The 27,029-nt window shown below is 41.0% G+C and overlaps 3 protein-coding genes across 5 annotated transcripts in view; 1 reads left to right on the top strand and 2 right to left on the bottom strand.

Annotated features, from left to right (window-relative positions):
* Positions 1 to 1,216: 1,216 nt before the first annotated feature.
* rps19 (ribosomal protein S19) lies at positions 1,217 to 6,294 on the bottom strand. Its single transcript, XM_074683595.1, has 6 exons — positions 6,213 to 6,294; positions 5,395 to 5,465; positions 5,104 to 5,204; positions 3,702 to 3,885; positions 3,003 to 3,057; positions 1,217 to 1,271 (listed from the first exon to the last, which is right to left on the bottom strand). Exons 2-6 carry the CDS (start codon positions 5,463 to 5,465, stop codon positions 1,242 to 1,244), a joined length of 441 nt encoding a protein of 146 aa, XP_074539696.1. The 5' UTR covers positions 6,213 to 6,294; the 3' UTR covers positions 1,217 to 1,241.
* A 2,795-nt stretch (positions 6,295 to 9,089) lies between these two features.
* Positions 9,090 to 11,050, top strand: LOC141800627 (adenosine receptor A1). Its single transcript, XM_074683290.1, has 2 exons — positions 9,090 to 9,445; positions 10,192 to 11,050. Exons 1-2 carry the CDS (start codon positions 9,090 to 9,092, stop codon positions 11,048 to 11,050), a joined length of 1,215 nt encoding a protein of 404 aa, XP_074539391.1.
* Positions 11,051 to 11,809: 759 nt separating this feature from the next.
* cadm4 (cell adhesion molecule 4) overlaps positions 11,810 to 27,029 on the bottom strand; it is a 194,681-nt gene continuing 179,461 nt past the window's right edge. For 2 of the 3 annotated variants that reach the window (XM_074682959.1, XM_074682958.1), the window contains exons 7-8: positions 17,964 to 18,092; positions 11,810 to 16,739 (exon numbers count right to left, since the gene is read on the bottom strand). In XM_074682959.1, the coding sequence (XP_074539060.1) occupies positions 16,630 to 16,739; positions 17,964 to 18,092 (239 nt within the window). In that variant the 3' untranslated portion in view covers positions 11,810 to 16,629. Of the gene's footprint in view, positions 16,740 to 16,900; positions 16,980 to 17,963; positions 18,093 to 27,029 lie in introns of all 3 variants that reach the window. The other variant, XM_074682960.1, reaches the window with a different exon arrangement.

The raw sequence follows: 27,029 nt of genomic DNA on the forward strand, positions 1-27,029 counted from the left end.
AGAATACATCAGCCATGTGGACACTTTCTCAATGAATGGAAGGAGACCAAGTGCTGCTGCTTTCAATACATGTTAAGGTACTTCAGAGATAATCACAACACACAGAGACATGTATGGCCATGATAGATATTCTATAGGCTTTGGCACCCTCTGCAGGATTTCAGAAGCACCGCCAAATTAAGTCACTCAACTGCCTCTTCTGATTTGGCAACGTCTAACAAAACAACCCTCTCTCACAGTTTCCAAAGGAGTAAAGTAAACAGAATCAACCAAACTCTAAGAAAAGGTTGTCCTCACAGATACACTCATCCGGTTTCGGTTGACAAACATTTACTACCGTTTCAGTCTCCTTATCAGGGAATTAGAGTGCCAGTTGGAGCAGTTTAAGGCTCTGCTTTAATTGAACAAATTTACTCACATGGATGAATAAAAGCAGGACTTATTTCTCATGACAGCTTTTCAAATAGCCCAGTTTTTATATGTGTTCATTGTAGAAACGGTGTATCATCAATAAAAGTGGCATATTTGTTAATCAGATTTTAAAGGTCGTTTTTTTTTTATTTGTTGTTAGTGGAACATGTCTCTAGGTGGCACTGTGGCCCTGGATCATTGGCTAAATCATGACATCATACCAAACCAAATATTGACCCGCCAAGCATGTCATGGAAATTTAATCAGCCTTTATCACCTGCATCCATTTCCTAGGTTGTCATGGTATTGTAGATGAATCCGTTCAAACTACATCAGCAGTGAAAGGAGAAAGAAAGGCAACAAAGGCACGTTTTGAATCGTAACCATTTAGAGCTGGCCGCTGATGAGAAGCAGTACAGGCTCACTGATGGAACAGCTCCCAGGAAGCCTTTTCAGACAGGGTAATGAAATTGCACCCTGTAGTGAGCTTTCACTGGTTAGAGGATGAGGTTTGAAAAAAAAAAATAAAAAACTGAATGGTCATTTTCTGCCCTTTAGAATAAATTGAGTTTAAAGCGGGGAGCCAGAAATCAGCAGTTACAATTTTACGTAGGAGCTTACTGTCCTCTGGCCGGCTCAGTTCATAAAGTTAACATTCATCCAAACCTCGGCTGGCAAGCCTTAGTGAGAGATAAACAAGCCTAAATACCAATCCATGTCATATCTTTGGTTCAACTCAGCAAGGCATTATACCCCTGAGAACACTCAGGTTCATGTTAATCAAGAAGAAAACGAGTACTCTGAGTTCAACTTTCTCCAAAAAACATTTATTAAACAGTTTTCTTGTTTGCAGCTGCAACCTGTGGAGAGAAAAAGGCACAGAATGAGACACACTGAGCAGACAACATGTAAAAGAGGCTTCAAAAGTTATCTTATTTCAAATCAAAATCTAATTACCTGCTTGGGGGAAACGGCATTTTAAATGTTTCATTATGCAGCTTTAGTTTACGGAAATGATTCAAACTAAATATCAATTGCAATCAAATGAGATGTTTCATCTGCTTTAAATTCTATTCCTTAACTGTTTTTGCAAACCCACAACAAACTAGTGTTCAAACAGGAATAAGCACCTCAAAGAGAGCAAGAGGCTACCAAAAGAAACTTGGTTTGGACTCTGAGGCACGGTTTTGGGGAGAAAATTGCTAATGCTCCAGCTGCTGCTGCCAGGAACATGGAATTTGATCTGGTGGTACATGGCAGAAATCTGGATGTAACAGAAAAGCATTACTCTGAAAATGCTGAAAACCAAAACACATGAAGGACCTGTCAAAAGCCTGCAGGTGGGCGGGGCTGATCCCAGATCTGCTCATCTGCATACTGCTCATTAGCATGGGTAAACAAGTAGAAAACTGGTGCCATACGGAGGACTCGCCAAGCATGAAATTCCCTCCTCATGTTTACCCCTTTTACCCTTGGATTATCACAACACTGCTACCACACGCCTGATTTTTGACAAGGCCCAACTGTGATTTGTTCAGTGAGATCAACAAACAATTCCAGCTGTGTGTCACACAAGAACACAACACACCTGGCTGCTAGAGAAATATTTGCCCAAGGACAAGTGCTTAAAAGATCTTGCATGTTGAAATGACACCAGGCCGTGTACTCCCTCAACAGACAAGGTGTTGCATCAAAGGAAAGGGTGATATTTGTGTGATCACAGTTCTAAGGCACCATGCCTGGGGTGCCTGAGCGTCACATGAAATGCCAGAGTATCACAAACAGGCTCCCTGGATGTTCAATGAATAACATAGAAACCTCAGGCTGGCCAGGTAAAGGTTTTCTTCCAAGACTGAGTAACATTTAACTTTTAGCAGGCTGGACTAGAATGTAGAAAACAAGACCAACACATCAGCCAAGGCCAAAGTCTGACAACTAAAATTCACTTTAGAGACCTTTGCAAGACAATTAACGTGCTACTTTTTAATTCTTAATGTGTAAGTGCATGAGTGTGTGTGTTCACAGGTTGCCCAGTGTGACCTCCTTTCAGAGCAATGTTTTAGAAAGTTAAAGCTTGGTACTGTGGAGGAGCAGCAGCTAGACACTTTAAGTGGAGCCCAAAACCAAACAGCTCTCATATTTAACCGATTGGCCAAGTACGTTTTCCATGGAGGTTTGAATTACAGAGAAAGCAGACTGTACATGTTGCTCACAAGTACTCATTCATTTGAGCCGCATGTTTCAAAATCCATGACACTCATTCTCAACTAGGCTATGAAAGCATGACGTCATCAAGGTAAAGTCAAGTCATTCATCTAACATGGAGCATGAAGTTCAAATCAGAACATTGGCTTTGGGGTTTTATGTCCACAGCAACATATCCCACTACTTAATGTGAAGTTAGATATTAACGCTGCATCTAGGTCCGCAAAACTCTCCAAAGGTAAAAGTCTACCTAATATGTATATGGGCTGAATAAAGAATGGATACAACATGTCACTCATTTTTCAGATTAATATTCTGAAGTCAAACTACAAATGTAAAGAACAACTTAATCCCTGTTATTGAACAAAGACTGCTTGGTGTCTCACCTGGCCAGCAATTCTATCCAGGTCTCTGGTTCCCTGGGAGGTGAGTCTGCGACCACTGAAAGAAACACAAAAAAAAGAAGAGCTATTTAAGGCAGAGAATCCAGAGATCACCATAGAATACACAAAACCATGAACAAGCTCGATACAAGATCAAGTCTTACACAAGCATATGTTGTTCTACAGAAAGTTAAAGCTGTATATCAACACCCTATCCATCCACACAGGAAAAAAACTACCATGATTAACCCTGAAACAAAGGACTATCCATAACTGAGTAATATTTTTTTCTGCCCACTGCCACTCAAAAAATTAAAATGATAAATGAAAATTTGAATCAATCAGGAAGCCAGTTCATTACAATATGACTACATTTTATTAGAGACTCAAGTTTCAGGCTTGTTTTTTAAGAGGTTTCAATTATTCAGCATCATAAACACTGGTTTCTAAAATGCAGGTGTAGCTTTTATCACTGTGTATGACAGAGATGAAGACAAAAACTAATCATGCCAAAATGACAAAAACAACCACACACTAGCAAACTAACACAGGCCGGCAGCTATGTGAAATACATAACAGACAAAAAACATCTCAGTTAACATTGCATGATAGATAAAATTCTGTTTTCACAGGAGTATTAGGGCATTAAAAGCTTTAAATGCAGGTTATCATCCACTGGATCCTACTGACAGAGATACTCACCCATTGGGATCCTTCTCAATCATCTTGAGCAGCTCAAGGGCCTGCAGCACCTTACGAGCTACATTTTTGGACCCTACACTGTAGTGAGCGGGGCACACGCCGTTCCTGTTGCGACCTCCATAGATCTTGGTCATGGAGCCAACACCAGCACCACCACGAAGGTACAGGTGGCGGACTGTGGATGCTGCAGGAGAGGAGATGAGGTTATAACACAGCTTCAGCAGCTCAGCATGCTTTGAGGGTTCAATCTCAAAATGCTAAGAGCTAGGATAAGTGAGCTTATAGCTGTAGAAATGAAACCATCAGTGGAAAATTAATGAGCAGGGTTTTTCATATTTCATGAAGTTGGAAGTGAGAGCAGAGATCAAAAGTCAAAACCTTATATAACCTTACAATTTGGGGCCTGAGCATTACAGAGCATCAGTTTGACAGTTTAGGAAAGAAGCTTCAACACTATTTCTCATCAGTTTGATTTATACACTATTTCAGATACTATAACTGCGACCAAACATGTTATCTCAAGATAAATATTCACAAGGTCAATCCAAGGCAAAAATCAACCAGATGTGAAATCCCAGCAAGTTTTTGTGCTGACATTTATGGAGCAAAATAATCCGACACAGCATTAGAACTGTATGCCTTTCACAAATATCTATACAGCTGTTAGGTGATATAAAGAGATTATAGTTCTTAAGGGAGCTGCATCAGCTCCTGACACTGACATGTGGTTGAATAAAACCACTCTGAACAGAGGTTTCTATAAACCGACAACTCATTAAGTCCAGCTGTATGCTTTTATATCATCATCTAAAAGTAATAAAAAAATTGGATTAGAGAATTGTAATGAAGTATCTGGGACCATTTTACAACCCTTGGCCACCACTTCAGAAGAACTCTCAGCATGAGGATGGAAAAATGCACAAATCTTTCTTTTCCAGTCCTGCCCAATATGTGCTACCACACATGTGCATGAGCTACAAAAACAGATCAGTACGGAAATAAAAGCTCTCACCTTAAATTAGGCTTTAAAAAATGTTTTTTTTTTTTGGTTTTAAATAAATGAAACCAGTATGTACTTTAAAACTTCTGAAATACAAAAGCCAAGACATGTTTCTGATGGGTGCACAGATGTATACACACAATGTTCTGTATTCTGAGATTTTTAGCACAAAAAAAAAGAGAAAAATTTTCACATTTACATTACTTTGCACATGCCTATGACACCTGCTAAAGCAACTTCATGAAGATAAGAGTTTTTTAGCACTGTTTTTAAAGATTTCTGCATTTTCCACATTATTTATCTTAGCCACAGTTAACATTCTGTAAGCTTTCAGTGAATTGTTCTCTAAATCACATGGGTACGTTGGTTATTCACTGCTGTATTAAATCCATAACCACTTACCAGCTCTGATGTAGAACCAGTTCTCATCACTGGGAGCCAGCTCTTTGTGCTTGCCCAGCTTGACGAGGTCCACCCAGTCAGGCACCTTCAGCTTTCCTGACCTTGGGACAGGCAAAAAGAAAGTATAAGTATGGATGGAACCACCACATTGCTAAGCACACTAGAAAAATCAAGTCTGAGCAGGAATCTGTGAGCTGTAGGGCTGCAAATCGTTAAATGCTCAAAGCCTGTGAAGCAAAGTATGTATGACTATGTCAAATTTCATATTTAGATAAAATACAAGCTACTTACTTCTTCAGGAAGGCCGCCAGGGCACGGACAAACTCCTGCTGGTTGACGTCTTTCACTGTGACACCTGGCATCTGAGAAAAATAAAACTATACGTTACATACCCCTTTAATGATCTTCAATGGATAGAAAACTGCCATTTATTATACATTACAAATGTACGGTCCTTTTACATTTCGCGGTAAACTGTCCGTACATAATACACAGTCCTGCGCAACATGGCACACAAACCGATTTCACTTGCTATGTGGGGATATGGGTGGCTGTCAAATGATTTTAATGGGAATACCAATGTAAATTTAAACTACTATTTTACATATGCACAAAAAAGACCAGGTCTGGTCTATTATCATCTCTATTATACGGTCAACCGGCGTTAGTCTGCCATACATTAGCGTCTCGTAAGTAGCTAACGACACTAGATCGGACCTGACGCTAGCACAACTTACTTATTAACAATAGCCACAGAGAACTCAATCCCCGGGTTCACAACACCTTGCACAGAAGAGCGACCTAGGAATAAGGCAAATCAACTCTACTTGCCGGCAAAAAATAAAGAGCTAACGCTAGATGCTACTGGCGAGCTAGTAGGCCTCAACGAGGTAGCATGGGGGCAGCCATTACTCACAGACTTGGAGTGAGAGCGCAACATTCAAGCTTATCGTTTATAAAAACTTACAGACGAGCCTCAGAACATTATACACAGCGCGATGTCGTTTATCTTATCTTTTTAACCTGCATGGCCACAATTCGAGGGTACAAGTTGAAGAATTTACGCTATTTAATGACAATTTTACCGAGGAAAGAAAACAGCGCTTTACCTTGCTTGTGGACAGCGAAGGGAAGAGGGTGGAACGGGGTTTCCACCTCGTGTTAAAACGGGTAGATCTCGGATCGTAACGCGAGACTAGAGCGTTGTTTTTTTCACCGATGCAGCTCATCAAAGAACATCAACCACATGTAATTTATGATACGGTAACATAGGCAATAGAGGCACAAAGTGTTTACTTTTTTAATCTTGTCCCCCTTCAGTGTCAATCAACATATACCCTTTTAGGCATTCCCCCTGCAATCAAGAAGTGAATGCTAATTTGTAGATTTAAAAGGAGGAAACAAGAACAGCAGTTTTTAATGGGGCAGGGAGGGGTGGATTGTGTGGCCACAGGCATTAGTTTTAAATTGAGGGCTGTCATAGCAAGAACATAATAGTGTTGACTTATTACAATTCTGCTTGTGTAATCTGTATACTCTCTTCCCTCCTCTGGGTCCCCACTTTCACAGCTAACAACTAACAGCTCCTGGAGCTGTATTTAAAATTTCAGCCAGCAAAAGACATTTTAATCTGTGTTTTTAATTGCTTTGTGGGTATGATTTTGTGAAATGGAGCCCTCTCGATTGGGTTCAGCATGCCCCTGACTGGAGCTTGTCCCTTTTGGCAGACAGTGGGGAGAGTGATTTGTATAAACACTGACATGCTTGGGTGATTTTTTGGAAATATAGGCCTATTTTCCACCGTCAGTCCTGCAGTTCAATGAAGGTTATTTGCATGTAAAAACTAAAGTAAACATTATGAGCACACAAAACAATTTTCAACCAAATTTCTGATTGGGGAAGCTCCAGTCTTTGTACCTCAGTTGTTTTTAGATTATATGAAATTTCTTTTGTTAGTTTGCGGGAAGTGTTATGGAGTATCATTTCTTATATGCTACTGTATAACACCACTGGAAATATCCAAATAATGTAAAGCAGAAGCCAAAAAGTATGATCTATTAGGGGTATGCAGCTGTCTCTCAAGCAACACAATAAGATTACAAATACTTTGCTTCAGGGAAAATCCCAAGGCGGTGCAAAAATAGTCTCTGATCTCTCCTGATCACTCCATCAAAAAAGTCTTAGATGTTAACAGCTGCTGCCTCCCATTTCCCTATTCTCACTTAAATAAAAAAAAAAGGCATTTCAAACATTTTTTTTAAGTTTTTTGATAAGTTTTATCACAAAAACAAAGAATAAACCAGATTTCTGTCTATGCATGTTTGTCTATGCTGATTTATCTACGTGTGTGTGAGAGAACTTTATTTACATATTTCCCTGGCTGGCAGAAGTGGTGTTGCCCTTTGCACATTTCTGATGGAAAGGGCAGCCATGCTCCAACATTGACACAATTGATATGTTTGCAGAGAAGGAAAGGAGAGATAGAAGGCAGGTGAATAAGCAGAGGTTTATGAATCTGGTTTACACTCCGTCAGAGGGGGCAGACAGTTTAGACTGAGAGGTGAGATAGAGAGAAAGATACTGGAGGGAAATAAAAGGCAGCCTAGTCACTCAGCGCACAGATTATAAAGCCTTGTATAAACCATCTATGTCATCGCAGGGCTCCGCACCAGGTAACTGTGTCTTTTAATCCTAATTTATCTATTTGACATTAAGGCACCGCTGGCTCTTCATCCCTTTTTAAAAGCTCTGACCATTCTGCGGTGTTTGGCTTTGTCGCTTTAGTGTTATTTCAAAAACTTTAATTGATAAATTAAGTCAGCTAATTACACCTGGAGTACCAGCCTCCATCTTGAATTGAAAAACTTGCATAAGGTGGATTAAACTCCATTAATTACTTCAGTTAATCAATTTTGTAGAGGCCCTTCAAGTGGCGAGACAGGAGACAACTGTGTAAAGTGATTATGATGCTGTATAAGGAGGTTATTTCAGCCAGTTATGATTCTTATAAAAAAGTGACAACTTCAACTCAAGATTTTCTGTAAAGGTCAAACTAATTATGTAAAATGGAAAGGTGTCCAGCTGCCGCAGCTAATCTGCTGTTTCAACATTCTTACACTCCACTTTATGTAAGACTGTTGTTTGACAGTGCTGTGGAATCAGCTGCCAATCATTCTGAATGCCTGTGCTAGAAATAACTCATCAGGGGGATGTGTATTTGTATGATTGAGTGTTGGTGTTCAAGCATTTACTTATAAATGTCCAGGCCTATTTGTGTCTTGGAAAGCATGAGCGTGCAAATGCTGTGTGGAGGGCCAGAGGGAGCAGGGAGGAAAAACAAAGAGGAGTAAAAAGAGGCGAGAACACTGAGTGTTAACAGTGTGTTGCCACCCGGCTCGCTGCTTGTTGCTCTCTGTTTGCATGGCGCTCACATCCTCGACGGAGAACTTCTGTCAAGTCTGGTCTGGCCTGACCTTTTCACTCTCAAGGCACGTTTACAGCTCTCCAATACCTATCAAAATATCTGCTCTCTCGCAGCCCGTCTCTCTGCCCCCAGCACAAACTTGCATCACATTCTCCATCCTTTCCACATCTGTACTTTCTCCCCTTTTCGCTGTTTTAACATTCTGACCTACACCTCCATTCTGCTTACCCTCTAAATTTCCCTCCCTTTGTCACTCCATTCTCATTTGTATTCCCTTTGTTTTTGGTCTTTCTCTATGTTGGATTGTTCTCTTGAGAAGGCAACTTTAACGCTGCAGGGTCCGTCTTTGCAGGAACAGCCACGTGGGAGCACAGGGCCAAAGTAGCAGTTAGCGTGGGAGTGAATGAGACTGCAATTTGCATAAGCATGGATAGATTTTTCTTTACTTCTTGCTCTTTAACATTATTTCAAGTGATGTATTTTAACTGTAGTCAAATATATTCCCTCCCTTTATCAGTCTCCATCTCTTTGTGTGTCTTTTCCTTTATCTCCTCCAGACATGATGGAATTCATGTGGCTGTACTCCTTGTGCCAGTGTGCAGTGTCTGTATCTGTAATTGTGGTGAGTGTCAGGTTATGCATTGCGGTCAGTGGTGGCCGTATAGAGGCGAGAGCCCAGGGTGACCAGTTACAACCTGGAAGTGTCTCATGCTGTCTGCGGCTCTGTCTCGGCTGGGTGGGAGCTGTTGGGGGTGCAGCTGGGGTCCCTGTGATCGTGCTGCTCAACCTGCGAACTCCACAGTGCCTCTACACCTGCATAACCCTGGTGTGTTGCCCCCTGCTGGTCAGGCAGTTCACTATGTTCCTGTTAATGCTGCTCACATTGGATTCCCACCTGATGCATCACTTGGCAGGGAGGTGAGTCTTAAAGAGAGTTAAAAGAAGTTCAAGTATCTGAAGCCTTTATGTGAGCTAAAAATGTATTTAACTTAAAATAAATAATGACCTCCTGTGGGTGTAACTTACCTTAAAAGCATTATATTTGCACCTTCAACTATAAAACATGCATCACTTTACCACTTACCCTGTATGTGTGGGAGAGGGTGAATAAGTGGGTGTTGAGAGCCAACAAACACTTAATCATGTTTGCAGCAGCATAGGTTGAAAATCAATAAAAGGTCAGAAGGCAAAAAAACAGCAAACATGAGAGGACGTGCCATTGAATGGAATACTGTTAAATCAAAACGGGCTGTTTGTTTAATGCTTGAAAAGCACAAAAATATACTGCCATGCAAGAGACAGGGGTGAATAAATATCAATAATCTTCAGGGGTGTAAGATGTTTGATTGACAGTGACCTATGAATCCATCTTTTCAGTGGAAGAGAGTCAGTATTGTGTCTTATCCATCAGTTTAGCAGTTCACAAGAGTGCGATAGGATTTTTGCAAGCCACTACTAAATTATTTCAGGAAGAGGCACTTTTGGTAATTTAAGGAGCTCACTTACAGGTTCAGATATGTAGCTGAGGCAAACATTATTTTTTTTATTATAACTATGTAATGTTTTCTTTTTGGGAGTTTTTTTTTGTTCTTTTCAGGTTGATTTATTAAGAAATGTAGGACTGCAGATGCTTTACAAAACACTTTTCTTACTTCCACATCCAGGTACACCTCAGTGATGACTCGTCAGCGTGCCGTCTGTGTGGTTCTGCTCTGCTGGGTGGGCTCTGTTCTCTCCTCTTTCTCCCAGTTCATTGGATCAGATGTCTTCGACACATGGAAGAATGATGGGACTGGTTCAGGCACTGCTGGTCATGAACTCTATGACAACTTCACCACCTCTTTACCCACTCCTACCCGACCTCCACCCCCTAAACATCACCATGTGCGTAAGGTAATAGGACAGTACCTTCCATATGGAGGCTTCTTGTCAAAGTTTTATGTGGAAGACATGCACAACTTCACTTACGCTGAGTTTCACAGCAGTCACTGGGGAGTGTGTGCCCCTGATACAATATTAAGCCCTGAGTTTTTGGTTTATGTCCATGGTATGATAGTGTTTATGCTCCCCTTAGTTTGCCTCCTGGCTATCTACCTTGAGCTGCTGTGCACCAAGCCCAGTAACACTGCTTTAAGTCATGCAGACCCCTCTAAACAGGACTCCAGCCGGGTCCGTTCTCTTGCTTTATCTCTGTCTCTCTTGGTTGTACTGTGCCTGCCACTGCATATTATCCATGCTCTCTTGCTTTTCCAACCCAATACCAATCTCCCTGGCTGGGCTCATGCAGTTGCTGCGTTTCTCTTCCAGCTGTACAGTCTTGTACCCCAGATCCTCTTCACTCCTCCCAGAAAACAGGAGGGGGAAGGACGGGGGTCCTTTCCTCTCTCAGCCTCCCACCTTCCACCTGCAATAGCATCAGTGGGAGGGAAATCTGTGCGTATGGCTCTGTGTGAGGCCGTGCAGGCAGCTCCATGGGTGTCAGCCAAACACTCACTTAAAGCCAAAGTGTGCCCAGAGGTCTGAAATCTCAGCATTGTGGAATACTTGGGTGGCTGTCATCTATGTTAACATTTGTCATAAATTTAAGTTGGAATAAATAACTTTTTCCATGTTTTTGTGCAAAGGACAAAACTCAGGGAAGCAGCTTGCATGGTACAGAATAAATACAGCATATTTATGTGTGTTGTTGGCTTTTTAACTCCAATCAGCAACCCTGGGTACACATGTTTTGAATTTACTCTGCAAATGAAAAGGCCAGTTAATTACCAGGTCCCATACCAAATGTCAGTACGAAAAAATAAGTCTCCAGATGATGACTACCATCCTGATCACAGATGTCTTGTTTTCTCTCACTGCTCGTCCTGTGGGTCTTATTCTAAGCCTGTACTAAGTCTCTGCTAAGCCAACCACCGGTAATGTAGACGTATGAGTGACAGCCTGTAATTAAACATTTGGTAATAACATAGCAGCCCAGTGAGGATGCAGCAATGTAGGTGAAACATCATTAACCTGGTGGATGTTTTGATTAAACTTGTAAATACAATGTGATGCTCTCCTGCAATAAAAAGGAGCCTTGCTTGCACTAATTAGATTGTTCATCTTGAACTGTGTTGGTGTTAGAAATCACTGATGAAGTAAGAAAAATGGAAAATCCATCTCTTATTGACCCTATTCACAAAGCAGCCATTGTTCTGTCATGTAATGCTGGATATGGGAAACTCAAATGTTGTTTTCACGCTAACTGTGAGACACACGTTTTAACAAACGGAATGAGACAAACCATTTTCATTCCACCACTTTGCGTTTAATAAACAACTGAAAATACAGTGGTTGGTGAACAATTGATGGGACTACATGCTAATTGTCGAGTGCAAACATATTTGACTACTACTTCCGACATCAGAAGAGAATTTTGTAAATACTGTCACATAATAAATGTTCAATATCTAGGAAACTTATTTATATTCACCTATCTACAAATCAAGTAAACATTTAAGAGATAAAATCCAGTAAAATCTGGCTGCATTTGACATAAAGGCAATTTAAAATCAAGCTAATTTAAGCATTTATCCACCTCTTAGCTAAAATTACCTCAGTACAATCTCGAAAGTTTAAATTACTATTTCATAATCTGACACCAATGATAGTAATTCAGAGTAAAGCTTTTGAGGTATAACTTTTGTTTCTTATCAGGTTCCTGCTAATGTAGTTTTAGCAGGAACTAAGCTAAATGCTAATATCAGCTGTTGTCCATTAGGCTATGAAATGTTGTTTATCTTTGTCAAGCACTTAATTTTCCACAAGTTTTTTTTCCATATTATTATTATTATTATTATTATTATTATTATTATTATCATTATTATTATATATCAGTATCTTATCAATGAGGTTTTCATACAGCTTATAACTTAGACATGGTAGTAATTATGCTAGCATCAGAAGCCAACAATAATGCTGTAATACAAATCAGCAAACCAGAAGTTCTGTGGCTCCACTAATGAATCAGAAGAACACGTAGCAGAGAATTAGCTTAGCTTCCTACTCTGTGCAGGAAATGAGAGCGAAATAGCCATTATGTGAATATTGTGAATTGGCTACTGTAAGCTAACAGCTAATGTTAGCATTTAGCTACCCCCCCCAGGCAGTGTTTGAATGCAAACATTGCTTAGATGCCCAATTTGGGGTTATCTATGTTAGCAAGGATGTGTGCTAACCCAAGCTTGTTGAATATATCTCCAGCTTGTTGTGTTTTCAGTTGCTGATTACTCACAGAAGGGTAAAATGGATAATTTTGGGTTATTTTTATTCATGTGGCAATCTTTGTAAAGGGATAAGAATTAGTGACAACATTTGAACTTTATAACCAGAGTATAACACCAAAAGAAAATGACTGCCAGTGTATTTGGTGGAACATGAACACAGCTTCCCCACCTGGACTTAGTGTTGTAGTTAGCCAACCATTTTCTGTCTCTTTAAAGATCCATAATTTGTTTTCTTTCTCCTCATGTCTTACCGCCTCCTCATAGTGTTCTCAAACAATGCACTGAGTACTATGTCTTCCATCACTACAAAGAAAAAAACCCCAAAACAAACCAAACAGAAACCCTGCCTGAAACACATTATTGATGGCGAAATCTGGTAAGTGGAAGAAAAAAAAAAAGATTTTTCCAGCTTTCCTGGCTCGGCTGCCCATTCAATTGTTCTGTGTGCTTCTCTGCTTCCTGATTATGCTCAGCCTCGACTCACTCAGCCACCTCAATCAATGCCTCATGCTATGCTGCCGCTCTGTACACACCTCTTTGCCACGGTTGAGTCCCACTGCCAAGACCAGTGAGCATAAGCTGCGTTAGCCTTCATATAGGGTCACAAGGGTCGGCTTTACAGATGGATAAAACTGTCCAGTGTCCAACTAGCACCTAATCCACTCTATAGCCACTGAAAACATAAAAGAAAACAGTCTTTTGATGAACCTTCATATCTTTTGCAACTCATGGACGTGATTTACAACTGTCATAAATGGGTCATAAAGAGGTGGATTCCCTGATCTGAGCCTGTTCCAGGACATTAATCGTTGAAACCAGAGCTATAGAGAAGCAGCACGAGTTATTCATAAATTTCTCTCTGTCGTTAACAGGCCGTATTATTACTGCTTGTCATAAACTCAGGCAGGAATACAAGTGGCTGTTGTCTGGCTTGTCACAGTCTCATTTCTGCTCATGTCTATTGATCGAATAATCATCCTCTTTGGTGGTTTGATTGTCATCAAGTCATGCAGAATGGGATCATTGTTAAAGTGAGATAGCGGTCGGTTTCCTGGACACAGCTTTCAGAGGTAGCAAGAACAATTATGCATCAATAATCTGACTGACTTTAGAATCATTATCATTCTTTATGAATGAAAAACATACTGAAGAGTTCAAAATCTTAAGAAAGTTATTTTCTTGCTGATTGTGTAATCCTGTGAGGAGAAGCAGAGATATAACAGTATCAAACACCCAGTGGGAAAACATCACATTGTTTGAAGGACTCACACACATATAAAGACACAATATTTTCTGTTTTATTACTTCGACCGCAGCAGGTCTGATAGCAGGTGCTACCTGTGCTACCTCTGCGTCACCATAAACTGAAGATATGTGTGCTGTCGATTTGTGCGTGCGTATGTGTGCGGATTGTTTGTTGGCCACAGTGTCAACTCATGCTGGTAGCGCCTGGCAAGTCCATTACTTTGATTGCCGTTTGACAATCTGTCTTTATGACAAGCGACCGTGGAGACTCGCCATCGATGGCAGAGAAACACATCGATCTATCACCCGGCGACCTCCGGCGGCTTTCAAATCTAGCCCCGCGCACAGATGGACATGTTGAGTGCTTCTCGACAGAATCGGGTATTGATTGTGTGGAAGTTAATGGCAGAGTCATATTTTTCTGTGTGCATCTGACTCAACCCTCCTGTCGCCCTTTCTTCTCTGCTATCTGTTCTCATGATTCATTAGCAGAGGCACAGGACTTCTGGTTTGTGTATTTGTATAACTGTATCATTGCTGGCTGCTATTTCTAACTGGTTTCATGTCTTTCTATCTTTATCTTCCTACCTTTAATTTCACAATCCTCTTTGGTTTTGTTATCAAATGCTCCACTTATTGTTCTCATTTCATAGGACTTCAAGGAAGAACAGCTTCTGTTAAGAAAATGAACAAGTCTGATCCCAAAAGCTATTTTTGGATTCTTTTTTATTTTGTCGTGCTTTGTATCTTTCCCCTATAAAGAAATAGTTAGCTATATATCAACAATGACACATGGACTCTAAAGTAAACAAGAGTGAAAGACAGGAGAAGAGACGACTAGGCACAGAAGACGAAGAGAGAGAAAGAGAGAAGGAGAGGAAAGCGAGGAAAGGTAAGAGTGAAAAAAGACAGCAATTTCTCTACAGTAGAACCAAAAACAAAACCATGGGAAGTGTACATTTCTTTAACATTTACAATTTTAATAATAACAACGGCAATAATAATAATAACATTAACAACAATCATAATTGTTCAAATAATAACAATAATTAATAAAAAATCAATAAGACCTCTGGTTTCTCATAAAGACAAATGATTTTTTTTTATTCTTTTCTTGTTTTCTTTAAAGATCACTGGACAGTAGTTTGTTCGGCTTTGCGCCTCTATAGGCTAATATTCTGTGTTAGTATAGATGTTTCATAACGTGTTTCAATAGTAAACTGTTTTCATAATTCTTAAAAGTTTCCTTTAATTTATGTTGCTCTTCATTTTTTATACAAATAAGGACTTCAGAGATATGTATACTTGTTCTGTGGACATGTGGACTGTACGTATGAATGTGTGCATGTATCTGCATATGTGTGGTAGCATTCAGAAAAAATGTCCATCCGTCTTTTTCACTCACTCGCTCCCTTTTTTTCTGCTATCACTCCTCCTGCCCTTCTTATGAAGACTTTTAAACCTTTTGATCCTCTTAATGACATTCTAAAATAATTAAGCTTTTCTTTAATGCCTTGGCAAGTCATATTCATTTCTTCGTTGTCAGGAACGCAGCCCAACACTAATCCTTCCATTATTAGGAGCCAACAAAGGAGGAGAGATAGAGAGAGGGAAGGAGGGGGGAGACAGAGAGGAAGAGAGGTTTAAGGGAGAGGATGTAACAGGTGAATGGGGAGGGAGGAAGAGGAGGGTCAATTAAAAAGATTGGAGAGAAAACTTCTATCAGAAGTTGTTGCCCTGATCTTTTTGCACAAATAATTGGCAGGAGGCAAAGAAGGGATTGCAAAACAGGGTGGTTAGCTTGTCCAAAGAGTCTGAAAACTCTTCTGGACTTAGCACTAACGCACTCCTGTGTTGTTAAAGTATTAAATATGAGTCAGGCTCTGCGGGAAGGATGCTTCGGCAATTTAAGAAAAATTTCAATTTTCTAGCATCCAGCGCTCAATAGCTCCTGGTCAACTCATCAGCTCCCCCTCCCTCCCTGCATGCTGCTCCCTCTGCCTCCGCCTGTTAAGGACTGAGCTTTGTGCAATGGATGGTTTTCTCCAGGCGTGGAATTATAGCAGTCATCTGCCTCTAATTCCCCTTCCACTTTGGCGGCTGCACAGGCGGAGTGCCTGTTTTCTTTGTGCTCCCTGGCTTCCCTCTCGATCAAAATAATTATGGCGTCATTTCATTTTTTTGTCTGCATTCACCTCAGCCTCTCTTCCCACCTCTTCTCTCTCTGCTTCACTCTCTGTTTTCCCCAGTTTATCCAACTAACAGTATATATGGCACAGACGTTAATGGCTGGTGGGTCTATAGGCTTTCTTTTTCTCACTCTGTATATGTGTGTATGAGGGTGTGTGTGTGTGTGTGTGTGTGTTGGTAGGGTATGAAGTGGAATGAACAGGTAAGATGGACTGGCTGTGTGCAGTATCTGTATACAGTCGTTTTCAGAAGGCTGCCTTCTATGGCGCATTGTGTAAAAGTGTATGTGTGTTTGTGTGTGTATACTGTATATAAGGGGGGAGACAGGAAAAAGGGAGGAATAGAGGGGATGAGGTCAGAAGAAGGAGGGGTGGGCAGGGTAAGTGGGGTGGGGAGAGAGAAGGGCTACAGTAGGTACTCCTTCTTGCCCTGGCTGGCGTCGTTCCCATTGAGGAAGGCCTCCTGCACCTCGCCATGTTCATCCAACCCACTGGCCTCATGGGTAAGATAGGAACCTGGATGACAAAAGATGGAGAGAGATGGAGAGACAGAGACAGAGAGAGAGAGAAAGAGAGCAAGAGGGACATCGGATGGGGAAGGTTAGGTGGCAAAGCGTCATGATAATTGCGGCGCCCATGCAGCGATATCAAACCATTCAGGCTTCATATTATTGTACCTGTGACTGATTAATTCATTAGTTAACTGATTGTTAGGTCAATACCAAGCAAGAATAGGCTCTCGGGTACGGTACGAGCCTACAGGCGGAAATTAGAGGTAGCGAGATCGACAGAGGAGGCAGAAAAAAAAGAGGAGAAGGTAATAGAGAAGAAAATGACGGGGGAGGGAGGGAGGAGAAATTGGCAGAAAAGGGGGTGGAGTGGAGGTTAGGTGCAAGAGAACAATGGCACTTTTGCGTCACTCAGAAAGCCATTACAGACATTTTAACACCCCTCCGGTCTGTTTGATTAATGATTCGGTGCAGTGCGGGTTACAGGGAGCAAGAAGTGCTCAAGTCATCTTCCTGCTTGAGTGTCCCTTCACTCTCAGGGGTGAGTGACACTCTCCTTCTCCCTCGCTGCAGAGCCTGACTGGCATGCTGACAGTCACAGAAGGCTGAGGAGAAAGCCTCTAATGGCTCAGTTTCAACATGGGTTGGTTGTAATAGTTCTGTCCCTGTGCTGATTGGCGGTCAAGCCAAACTGAATGTTGACTGACGGCTTGTCTATAGCCACAGGGTTAAGTAATGGCTGGTTGCTGCGGGGCTATACGCTGTTCCCGGATCAGTTCTTGGCAGCTGTGGTGCAAAGTTGAGCGTTGCCAAGTGAGGGCACTTAAAAAGATAGGGAGCTTGGGGAGGCTGCTTTTAATAGATGAGCCTTGATACACTAGCATATAGTCATAAAACATGGGGACCACACCTACATTTCCCACCCCACCCTATTTCTTCCGCTGTCTCAGCCAAGGTCATCCATCAGAGATAGTGTCCGCCTGCAGAGGAGCATCACATCCTGTCTGCTTCACACTGACAATTTTACACCTCAGTGTGAAATATTATTTTCTAGGAATCCAAGTGTAACTAGCCTGTAATTATTTTTTCACAGCATGTTACACCAAAAGGTAGAGAAATGAGGGAACGTGCCTGTGAAAAATGTGATAAACAGTCTAATTTTCAGCATGCCCTCTGTTTGTAAAAGAAACTTTAGTGTGTGCAAGTGCATGTGTGTGCGTGTGTGTGTTACCTTTCTGTCGGACAGAGCACCAGATGGTGACAATGAGAACGCAAATGACGGTGAACACCAGCAGTGCCAAAACGCCACCTATCACTGCATACGGTACTGCGCTGTGAGTCTCCACCACTGCACCAGGATCTGAGGAAGAACAAAAGAGACAAAAAGAGTGTGTGGGTGGAGGAGAGGGCAAATATGAAGGAAAGCATCGAGATAAAGGGAGAGAGAAGTGCTGGCAGGGAATCAGGCAAAAAGAGAAATGGATCAAAAGTGAAAGCAGGAGAGATGTTAAAGGAGAAAATATATATTTAACAGGGAAAGAAAGAAAGCACATTAAAACACCTGTGTGGGAGTGAGTGTAAAGAGAGTGAGACAGGAGAAAAGAGAAGTCAATATCTTCCACCCAACTTGCATTATCACCTTTCATCACCCCCCATAGCACAAAAGGACAGACAGTGAGAAAAAAAATGGGTGAGAAAAAGGCGGAGAAATGAAGAGAGTGAATAAAGAAATATATGTCAGCCTCTAAAAACCCACTTCAGCCAAGCACCTGTCAAGACCACAATGCATTTTAAATGAAGTAAACTTTGTGTGTGTGTTTACACCCCGACAAGTGCAGGCCTGGGAAATAAAATCAAACACTTCACCTCAAAATTTTTTGACACAATGTAGTTGAATATTAGAGTAGTGGTAAGGAATTATTCATGTTAGGCTCACCTTGTACCAACTTTACACAGCTTTAGAGTAAAGAACACACAAAAACAAAAACAGGACGGAGGTAAAGCAAAGGCAAGAGTTGAAATAATAAGTCAGTTAAGTTTTAAATGATGACAGTTTGACAACAGATTAATTGTTTTTGTCATTTTAAATTAGAGAAAATACCAAGTGTCTACCAGTTCTGGCCCTATTAAATGTTTTTCTATTTGTTCTTTATTTTTTTTTAGCTTTAAATATAATCCCGTTTGTTCTTCTTTTACAGAAGAACTACAAATGGAACCAATGTTCCATTTGTAACGCTAGCTAGAAAGACACAGTAACACTTGAACACACATGATACAAAAACACAGGTAAGTTGAATAAATCACATCACACAAAACAATAGTGTTTTATTTTCGCAAGGTGTGTTTTACATGTGCAAATACACCTGTGTAACACTTATTTCACATGTAATTAAGCATTTGTATGAGTGGTGTGTTTATTTTGGTGCCTCTTGTGGACACGGGGATACCTCAAATCTTTGCTGATTTTGTCTGCATGTGCAAGGAATGTTTTCTGACAAAAACCCACATGCTTCTTTTTTAATGAGTGAAATGTGTCACTCACTGCAAGTATACTGAATTATTTAGTCCAACATATATCCTTTCCCAGTGTTCCAAAGCATTAAAAGTGATGTTTTTATCCATTTTTATAAGTATTTCATAGACTGAATAATGAATCCATTAGTCAAGGGCACCATCAGTAAGGCAGCAGACTTTAAAGATCCAAAATCAAAAACTTGATAAAAAAACATGTGATTATGCACAGTTTCACTGGCTGCCAATAACAGATGAAGTGATTGATAGAGTGCAGGAAATTATAAAACGCAAATGGAAAGTAAGTGCAAATGAAGGTAATCCGTGCTTTAAGAAAAGCCGCCCTTTGAATATGGACTTAAATATCGAGACGTTTACTAAGTCGCTGACAGCAACAAAAGTTCTTTTTTCCTCTATGAGGGGCTTTAGAGTGGGAGTGAAAGAGCTGGTAAGGCCAATCAGCAGCAAGGACACAGAGTTATTGATGCAGCTCATGGACCTTGACAGAGCAGAATTAAAACATGAATCATTAATACAGAGCTTATACACGTAGAGATCAGGAGAGAAGGAGAGAGTGGTTGTGAAGGGGAAGTAAAGGGAGAAGGGCAGTGATTGACAGCAGAAGAGGAGACGGTGTGCTCTCGAGCATGAATTTCTTGGTCAAGTGTGTCATTGAGTACTGTGTTAAAAAGCATCTCATGGCTGCTTGTGTGTGTATGGTTGAAATTAATACAGGTGCTTCTGCTGAAACACAAGTCATGTGTGATTCATGAGTAGGATTGACCATGATCAGCCAGCAGCCAGTTTCCTTTAACCTCATGTTCATTGTGGGACCACGAAGCCTGTAATGGTTTCACACTTCTTTGTTTCAGGTCACAAACTGCAGCCAGTATATTTCTAAAAACATTAACACAACTTCTGAGCATCTGCATACTAGCTATAAGGAACCTAGCTGTTATTGTTTGTTATAGATTTTAAGCTAACTCCTAGCTTACAGTAAACTAAGAGTATAACATCCCTACTTTTGGATAACAAAAGAGTTAGCTAAAATATAAAGCTAGCTAAAGGTTAACAGTGCTAACATAGCACATACTGGTTGGGTTAAAGGGCATGTGGATTTGTATTAAATAGACTGTAAAGCACTTTGTGTTACATCTTTTGTCTGGAAAGCGCTTTATAAATGAAGATTTGATTTGATGTGAAAGTGTTGGGTATAGAGTATTTGAGTGCCAACATTTGCTGGTGTCACTTGGTAATGAGTTATCGAGAGCACTGTGAGGAGTTTTGAACAGCTTTTGAAAGTGTGCCCCTTTCCTATTTCTCCACACAGGTTTTTTTTGGTGGTATTTTTGACTATTGGCCAGAAACTTTTCCAAAATGATGCACTCTGGGATTTATACATAGGCTAATAGTGCCCAGCTGCGTGCAAATAAGATGCAAATCAAGGACATTGCACTTTTAATTGTTGAAGATTTGGGGCACACATTGGTTGGTTTTCTTTACATCAGTGCCTATTTCAGGTTAGATTTTTTTGTGCAAAGGGTTTAGTACTCACCAGGAAGTGTCTGTGTTTGAAACACTGCTGGTGGAGTTTGGCAATGAGAAGGAAGAAAGATGACAGGAACAGTTTCTTTTCAGATAATTTCCTGTTTAAATTATTACTTTTTTGCGCCTGTGGCTGGTATTGAAGCAGGGTTAGCAAAAACACAAACCTTTCTTGAGAAACTACCACCAGGGCTTTGCTAAATAAAAGAATGAAATGACTTTGAACGGGTTTTATATCTATGCCATAAGTGCTTCAGTGCTCTTTAAGGACAGAGGAGTAAACAATGTGCATATTTAGGGTATTCTGACCTTTATTGAGACACCTGAGCATAGATCATGACACTGAGAGCTATGGCAGGATGATATTAATCTTGTACATCTGTTCACCTTTACTAAGCTAAATTACAGTTAAGAATTTAAACTTTATAAAGTTTGCTCTTTTTGCCGTTACACTCATTAATTTCACCTGGCTAAAAATCAAAACATTACCTCATCATTCTGCACCTTGCAAAAAAAAAGCTGCTTCAGTCATTTGCCTCCACAGCAAATGACTGCATTGGCAGGAGCCACATTTTATGACACAAGGCAACGGTGCTCATGCGGGAGGCAGTTTTCATTCTGGGAAAACTCGACAGATTGGAGCACGGGTTTGGCTTAGAGGTACAGAGGCTGTGGTGCTCAAACAGATTCACTTTCTCTCTCTGAACTTGCTTGACTTCTTTCTGCTGTATACAGTCTTATCCTCTCCATATAAATGGAGAAAAAAAGGCAAAAAAGTACTAAACCCTGCAGATTTCACTCATAGGGGTCACAGGAACACCCTAGTGCCTTTGAACATGATGCTTTAAATGTATTTAATGTTTCTTTAATTTGTAACTTTTCTGTCTCTCAATTGCTTAGTGATCCAAAATTGTAAAATGCCTTTAACTATCATATTCCTTAAGTTTATAAGCCTTACAGCCTTTTAACTCCCCATCCTGAAGGTGATGTCAAAGGAAAATGGTCGCTGTGAAAATAGTTTATCCGCCATTTGTTAAATTTCCAAGGGTATAAAGGAGGCAAGAAATCAAGTGTCTTACGTTTACCTTGAGCTCTCATGTGCAAAATCCACCACTGCCAAAAACTCCGTAGGACATATGTCGCTATTAAAAAGTACACTGCTTGTAGCAAACAGACTAAAATGATGCATCACCATTAAAAATACACCAAAGTGTTCAAGCTGTGACTCATCGTGTGACACTTTATGACATATGCCCAGCAGGTAAACAACTTCCACCTGCAGCAGGAAGCAGCGGTGGCAGAAAAAGATCAAGGAAGATGCTATGTTTCCATTGCTTCATCTCTCCTTAAAGAAAGGAGACACAGAGCAGCTGAAGGTATAGAAAAAGGATAGCAGAGAGTAGCCAAGCAGACTTTATTTCTCCTGCTGTGCAGCATTCATCTGGGAAAAAACGATTAGAGAACCACCTGGAACCCTGATCTTTCTTTAGTTCATTCTCTTTCACTCTCTGTGGCCATATGTGTGTGTGTGTGTAGGAATGTGTATGCAGATAAATTTGTTGTGTAGCATCTTCCTCTTTCTCAAGAGGCCAGTGTCAGTCAGCTACAGCCTGCAGGGTGTTGCCAGTTTTCTTCAACTCTTAATGCAGATTCATCTTCAGTACTCACCAAGCAACAAGACACTAACCCCCCTCTCAAAACACACACATGGACAGACGCACGAATACACAAATGCTGACAGGACACAGTGTGTGTGTGTGTGTGGGGAGCATCAAAGAGCAAGTGATAAGAAAGAGAGAAAGAAAGGGTGGATGTTTGTGCACACTGAGCGTTTGCAGGCACGTACAACCATGTAGATGCAGGGCATAGGAAGGTTGCAGGGGAAAGTGTATGCATGAGGGTTGGTATAAATGTGTGTGTGTGCGTGTGTGTAAGTCACCTGAGAGTCATCAAATGAGTAAGGGAGTGAAAGACACCAAAGGAGAGCAGGGAAGGTCGAGCAGAGATAGTGGAGGCAGAATAAAAAGGTGTGTGTGTTACCTTCAGGGTCCGGGGCAGCACTGGGTATTAGGCGGGTTGGGGTGGTGGGATGTGAGATGATTGGTTGGGTGGTGGGAGTGGGAGGGACCGTGGTAGTGACTGACACATTATCTACAGACAGACAGGGAGTGGGATAACACACAAACACAAATTCTACATACACTACAACATGCAGTGACATTTCAACAAAGGCGATGCAGAGTTTACAGAAAAGTTACTACAGCACATAAAACAGGAGACATTGCTGAATAGTAGCAAGTGACCGTATCTCAGCATCCTGCCCTACCACTGGACAAAAGTCCCAGAGGGAATTTGGCTTTTGGGATAACTTTTAAGAAAAGAAGAGAAAATGCAACAACTGGAGGAACGAGTTATTTCAAATATGCTGATCAGCAATCCAGGCTGATGCCATTTCGATACGAGTGACAAATGTTACTAATTATTTTCCCAAATTGACTGTTTGTGCGAAATGGAATCGATCTGGACTCCTGACAAGCGATAAGGACATGGACAAATGGTGTTCTCTGGCAGGCCTGTGGGCCCACAGAGGGGGTTAAAGAAGACGTTTACAAAAGGAGAGACACGCTGTAAAGAAGGGCCTGACGAGAATTACACCTGGCAGCGTGACATTCATCTACGATGCAGCAATCGGAATATATAGGAACACATTCTCTATCACTGACACATTTTCTATGGTACAATGGCAGGAGAGACAGAGACATTGTCTGTGACAGATGCATTCCCAATGGAACAGTGCCATGCAGGGACTGAATCATTCGATAGCGAACAATAGCTTGGATCTTGACACATTCTGCGAAATCAATGGCTGAGACACAATGGTAGGTAGAGAGGGGGAGAAAGAGACAAGTTCATATTGGCGTTAAAGACAAAAATAATAGCTGACGAGAGCTGAAAGGATGGGGAGTGGGTGCGAGAGTGTGTCTGTGTGAGTGTGTTGGCACTCTGAGAGTGAATAGCATGCCGCTTTATCAAACATCTCTGAAGAACGGCAACTTTCAAAGCATTCCACATACTTGAAGTCTTTGAAAACACACACGCACATACACACACACACGTACACGTAGTGATGAGCTAAAAGTTGTGCACAAATTCTTTAAAAATTAACGTAGTCATAACCACACAAACACACAAACCTGGACCACATCACATGCACACTCATACAGAAAAGTGTAATTGGCCATGAACACACACCCTCAAAAGCATGCACCGAGGCAAGGCACATAAAACACACACACACACATACACAGCCCCACACACACACTCTCTGCCCTTTCCTGCTAAGGAGTAATTTATTGGTAAGTATTCCTCTGTCTCTTCTCTCCCTTTCTCCCACTGGCCCTGAGATCATCAATCTCTTTTTGCACTCTTCTTATGTCAGCACTATACCTCCTCTCTTTTTTTTCTTTTCTTATGGCCCCACGCGGTCCTCTCCTCGTAAAGAACTGTACATGATGCACTTGGTATTTCGCAGGAAAGACAAAAGAATGGGGTGAGTTTTCTAAGGCTTGAAATAAGAGAGGAAGAAAAAATTACTCATCAATTACCTCAGACTGTGTGTCTGATGGTTTGCTTCTGTGTGAGTATGTTCCATGTTTGTGTGGATACATGTGTGTATGTGTGTGTGTGGTTGTCATTTAAGTCCGAGGATTAATGGCTGGGGGCACTGCGATAATTAACTGGACAATGATTAATTTCTCCTGATGACCTAAAACTGTTCTTTCTCATATTTCCAAGTGCTTTTTTAAAATCTTCCTTCTTCTATTTCTTTCTTCTTTTTCAACCAAACTCTCTTTTCCTTATTTGCACCCCCCACCCTCCCTCTTTCCTTCGCTCGTCTGCGTCTCTGGTTTCATTCCTCGGTGACTCCGTTCCCTCACAGCCTCTCTTCAACTTAATTAAGGAGAATGCCATACAGCTGTCGTACTCTTGGCCGATAGCGTCATTTTTTTCGACATCATATTGTTATTCATTAACACTATATGGCTGCCAATCAGGCACACAGCCCATGTTATTTCCAGGGATGGATGTGGCGGCACTTGCGATAATGACGTTTCTCCTCGTATCTCATTCTGGCAGAAGTGTGCCTGAGGATGCTGCTGCTGCCATTTTGGATGAGTCCTGTTATTCCTTCATGTTCACTGGTCCTGATTATAAAGGGGCCTTGCCCAGAGCAGTAGTAGCTCCAGTTGTCAATCAGAACAATAAAAGCTGGCCACTGGTCAGAGGTCCACTGCTGAGGCCAGAAAGGCCAACACTGATTGGCTGAAGATGCTGAAAATTCTCTTGGACACCATGAAAGCTGCATTTCTCATGTGTGGTGGGTAACAGTTCTCAAGACAATTTTTCCAAACAAAATTGACTCTGCATTATCTCCGTCTGGCTTCCTCTGCCACAAGCCCCCAACCTATTTCCACCCTCATTGCCTATTTTTTCTAAAGTCTCACTTCATTAAATGAAGGCCTATGTTTTTCATTCCAATTATCCTGACGGCTCATTACAACAGCCAAGGAGACATGGACTAATCCCTGGTCAGCCAGTATCCCACTTCTGTACTCGATGTTCCCGTCCTTTCATCTTTTTATTACTCCCCTCTGCTTTCCAGGAATCATTCTATAAAACCATTTATGCCTATGTTTTACAGATATATATGTATATATACACACACACACACACACCAATCACGCATATATAAGTGAGTTATGAACACAAATACTTTTCGCTGAATCTCGACCTCTCCATCTCTCTTTCTTTCTTTCTCTCTTTGCTTCTCCCACACTCTCTCATGCAATTCGATTCTAATGGGTTTTATTGGCTTGGCGATTCATCTGAGTGCAGCAGCTCAGTTCAATTACATAAGGGAGCCCTCCGGGCTTTCAGCAGACAATCTGCAACATTCTCCTCCGAGTCACACGCACACGCCTTCACGAGCGTCTTTGTGTATAGACACACACACACTCACACACATTAAAAAAATCCAATTTCTGTTTAACAATGGTGGCACAGAGATGAAACAACCAGCAGAGGCCACATCCTGTACACACTCAGTGGAAACTTGCTCTCTGTGTTCGTATGTCAGTGATTCATTTAAGAACATTTCCCACATTTATTACATTAATGTGTTTCTGATAGTTGCAGAAAGTTAATTTCGTTCCTCTAAGTTGTGAGGGATGAAAGCAACTGTATGTGCACTCCAATGAAAAATATTCTACTCCTCCTGAAAATCATAAACACAAATTTACAAAGCCCATCTGCTGTCATCAAGTGAAATGAGTAGGTTGGTGTACATTGTTTGTTATTTACATCAATATTCATGTTACTACTTTATCTGACAGTTTCTGCCCAGATGAGACAAGTCCTCAAATTTTTCGTGTGCATGCCTGCTTCAAGTAGAGATGGATACCCACATCTGAAATGATATGGTACTGAGTCCCGGTACAAGACAATCGGTATCAGTACTCAACACTAGCAATTTTCAGTACTTTTGTGTGTTTATGTGGTAAAAAAAAAATCAATTTGTTTATTAATAAAATGCAAATTATTTTCAATTTAACGTATTTATTCTTTAATATATAGCCTTGTAATGCTGTGTTCATGTCCAGCATGGAAAATCACCTACTCTTCCACTCCCTTACAGTCAAAAGGAATTTACCTGAATCGGTACCCGATACTTTTGACAGCATTTGGTCGGTACCTACAACCTAATTCTGTACCCATCCCTAGCTTTGCGTAAAATTGGGCAGACTTGTGTCACTGAAAGAGATAAAAACAAGGTGAGCAGCACAACTGGTCTTTTGTTGACTTTGATGATTGTTGAACTTTCTGACATCCAAAGACTAGAAACACTGGAAGCCTGATTCACTTAAGGCCTACAGGACTCTACAGAGTTCAATGCTCAACAAGCTGTGTTACAGCAAAGAGCATGGCACAGTGCACCGCTGTTGTTTGCACACATTTACATGAGCTATATCCTGCTCTCGAGGAGCAAACTTGCCCTTTACTTTGCAAATGAGCCTCATTGCAAATAAAAATTCACTAACACTTGCACTAACAGCTATGTACCAAATCTATAACTTCCTCCTCTTCTACTCCCACTGACAGACAACTCTGTGCATGTCAAACTGTTTTTATTTTTTAAATTCAGATTAGGTGTTGACTTCATTTACATACACATTTTAAGCAG

Source organism: Halichoeres trimaculatus, unplaced genomic scaffold (genome assembly GCF_033239565.1).
Source record: "Halichoeres trimaculatus isolate MK-OKI-2021-1 unplaced genomic scaffold, fHalTri1.1 fHalTri1_scaffold_12, whole genome shotgun sequence".
Taxonomy (NCBI): Eukaryota; Metazoa; Chordata; class Actinopteri; order Labriformes; family Labridae; genus Halichoeres; species Halichoeres trimaculatus.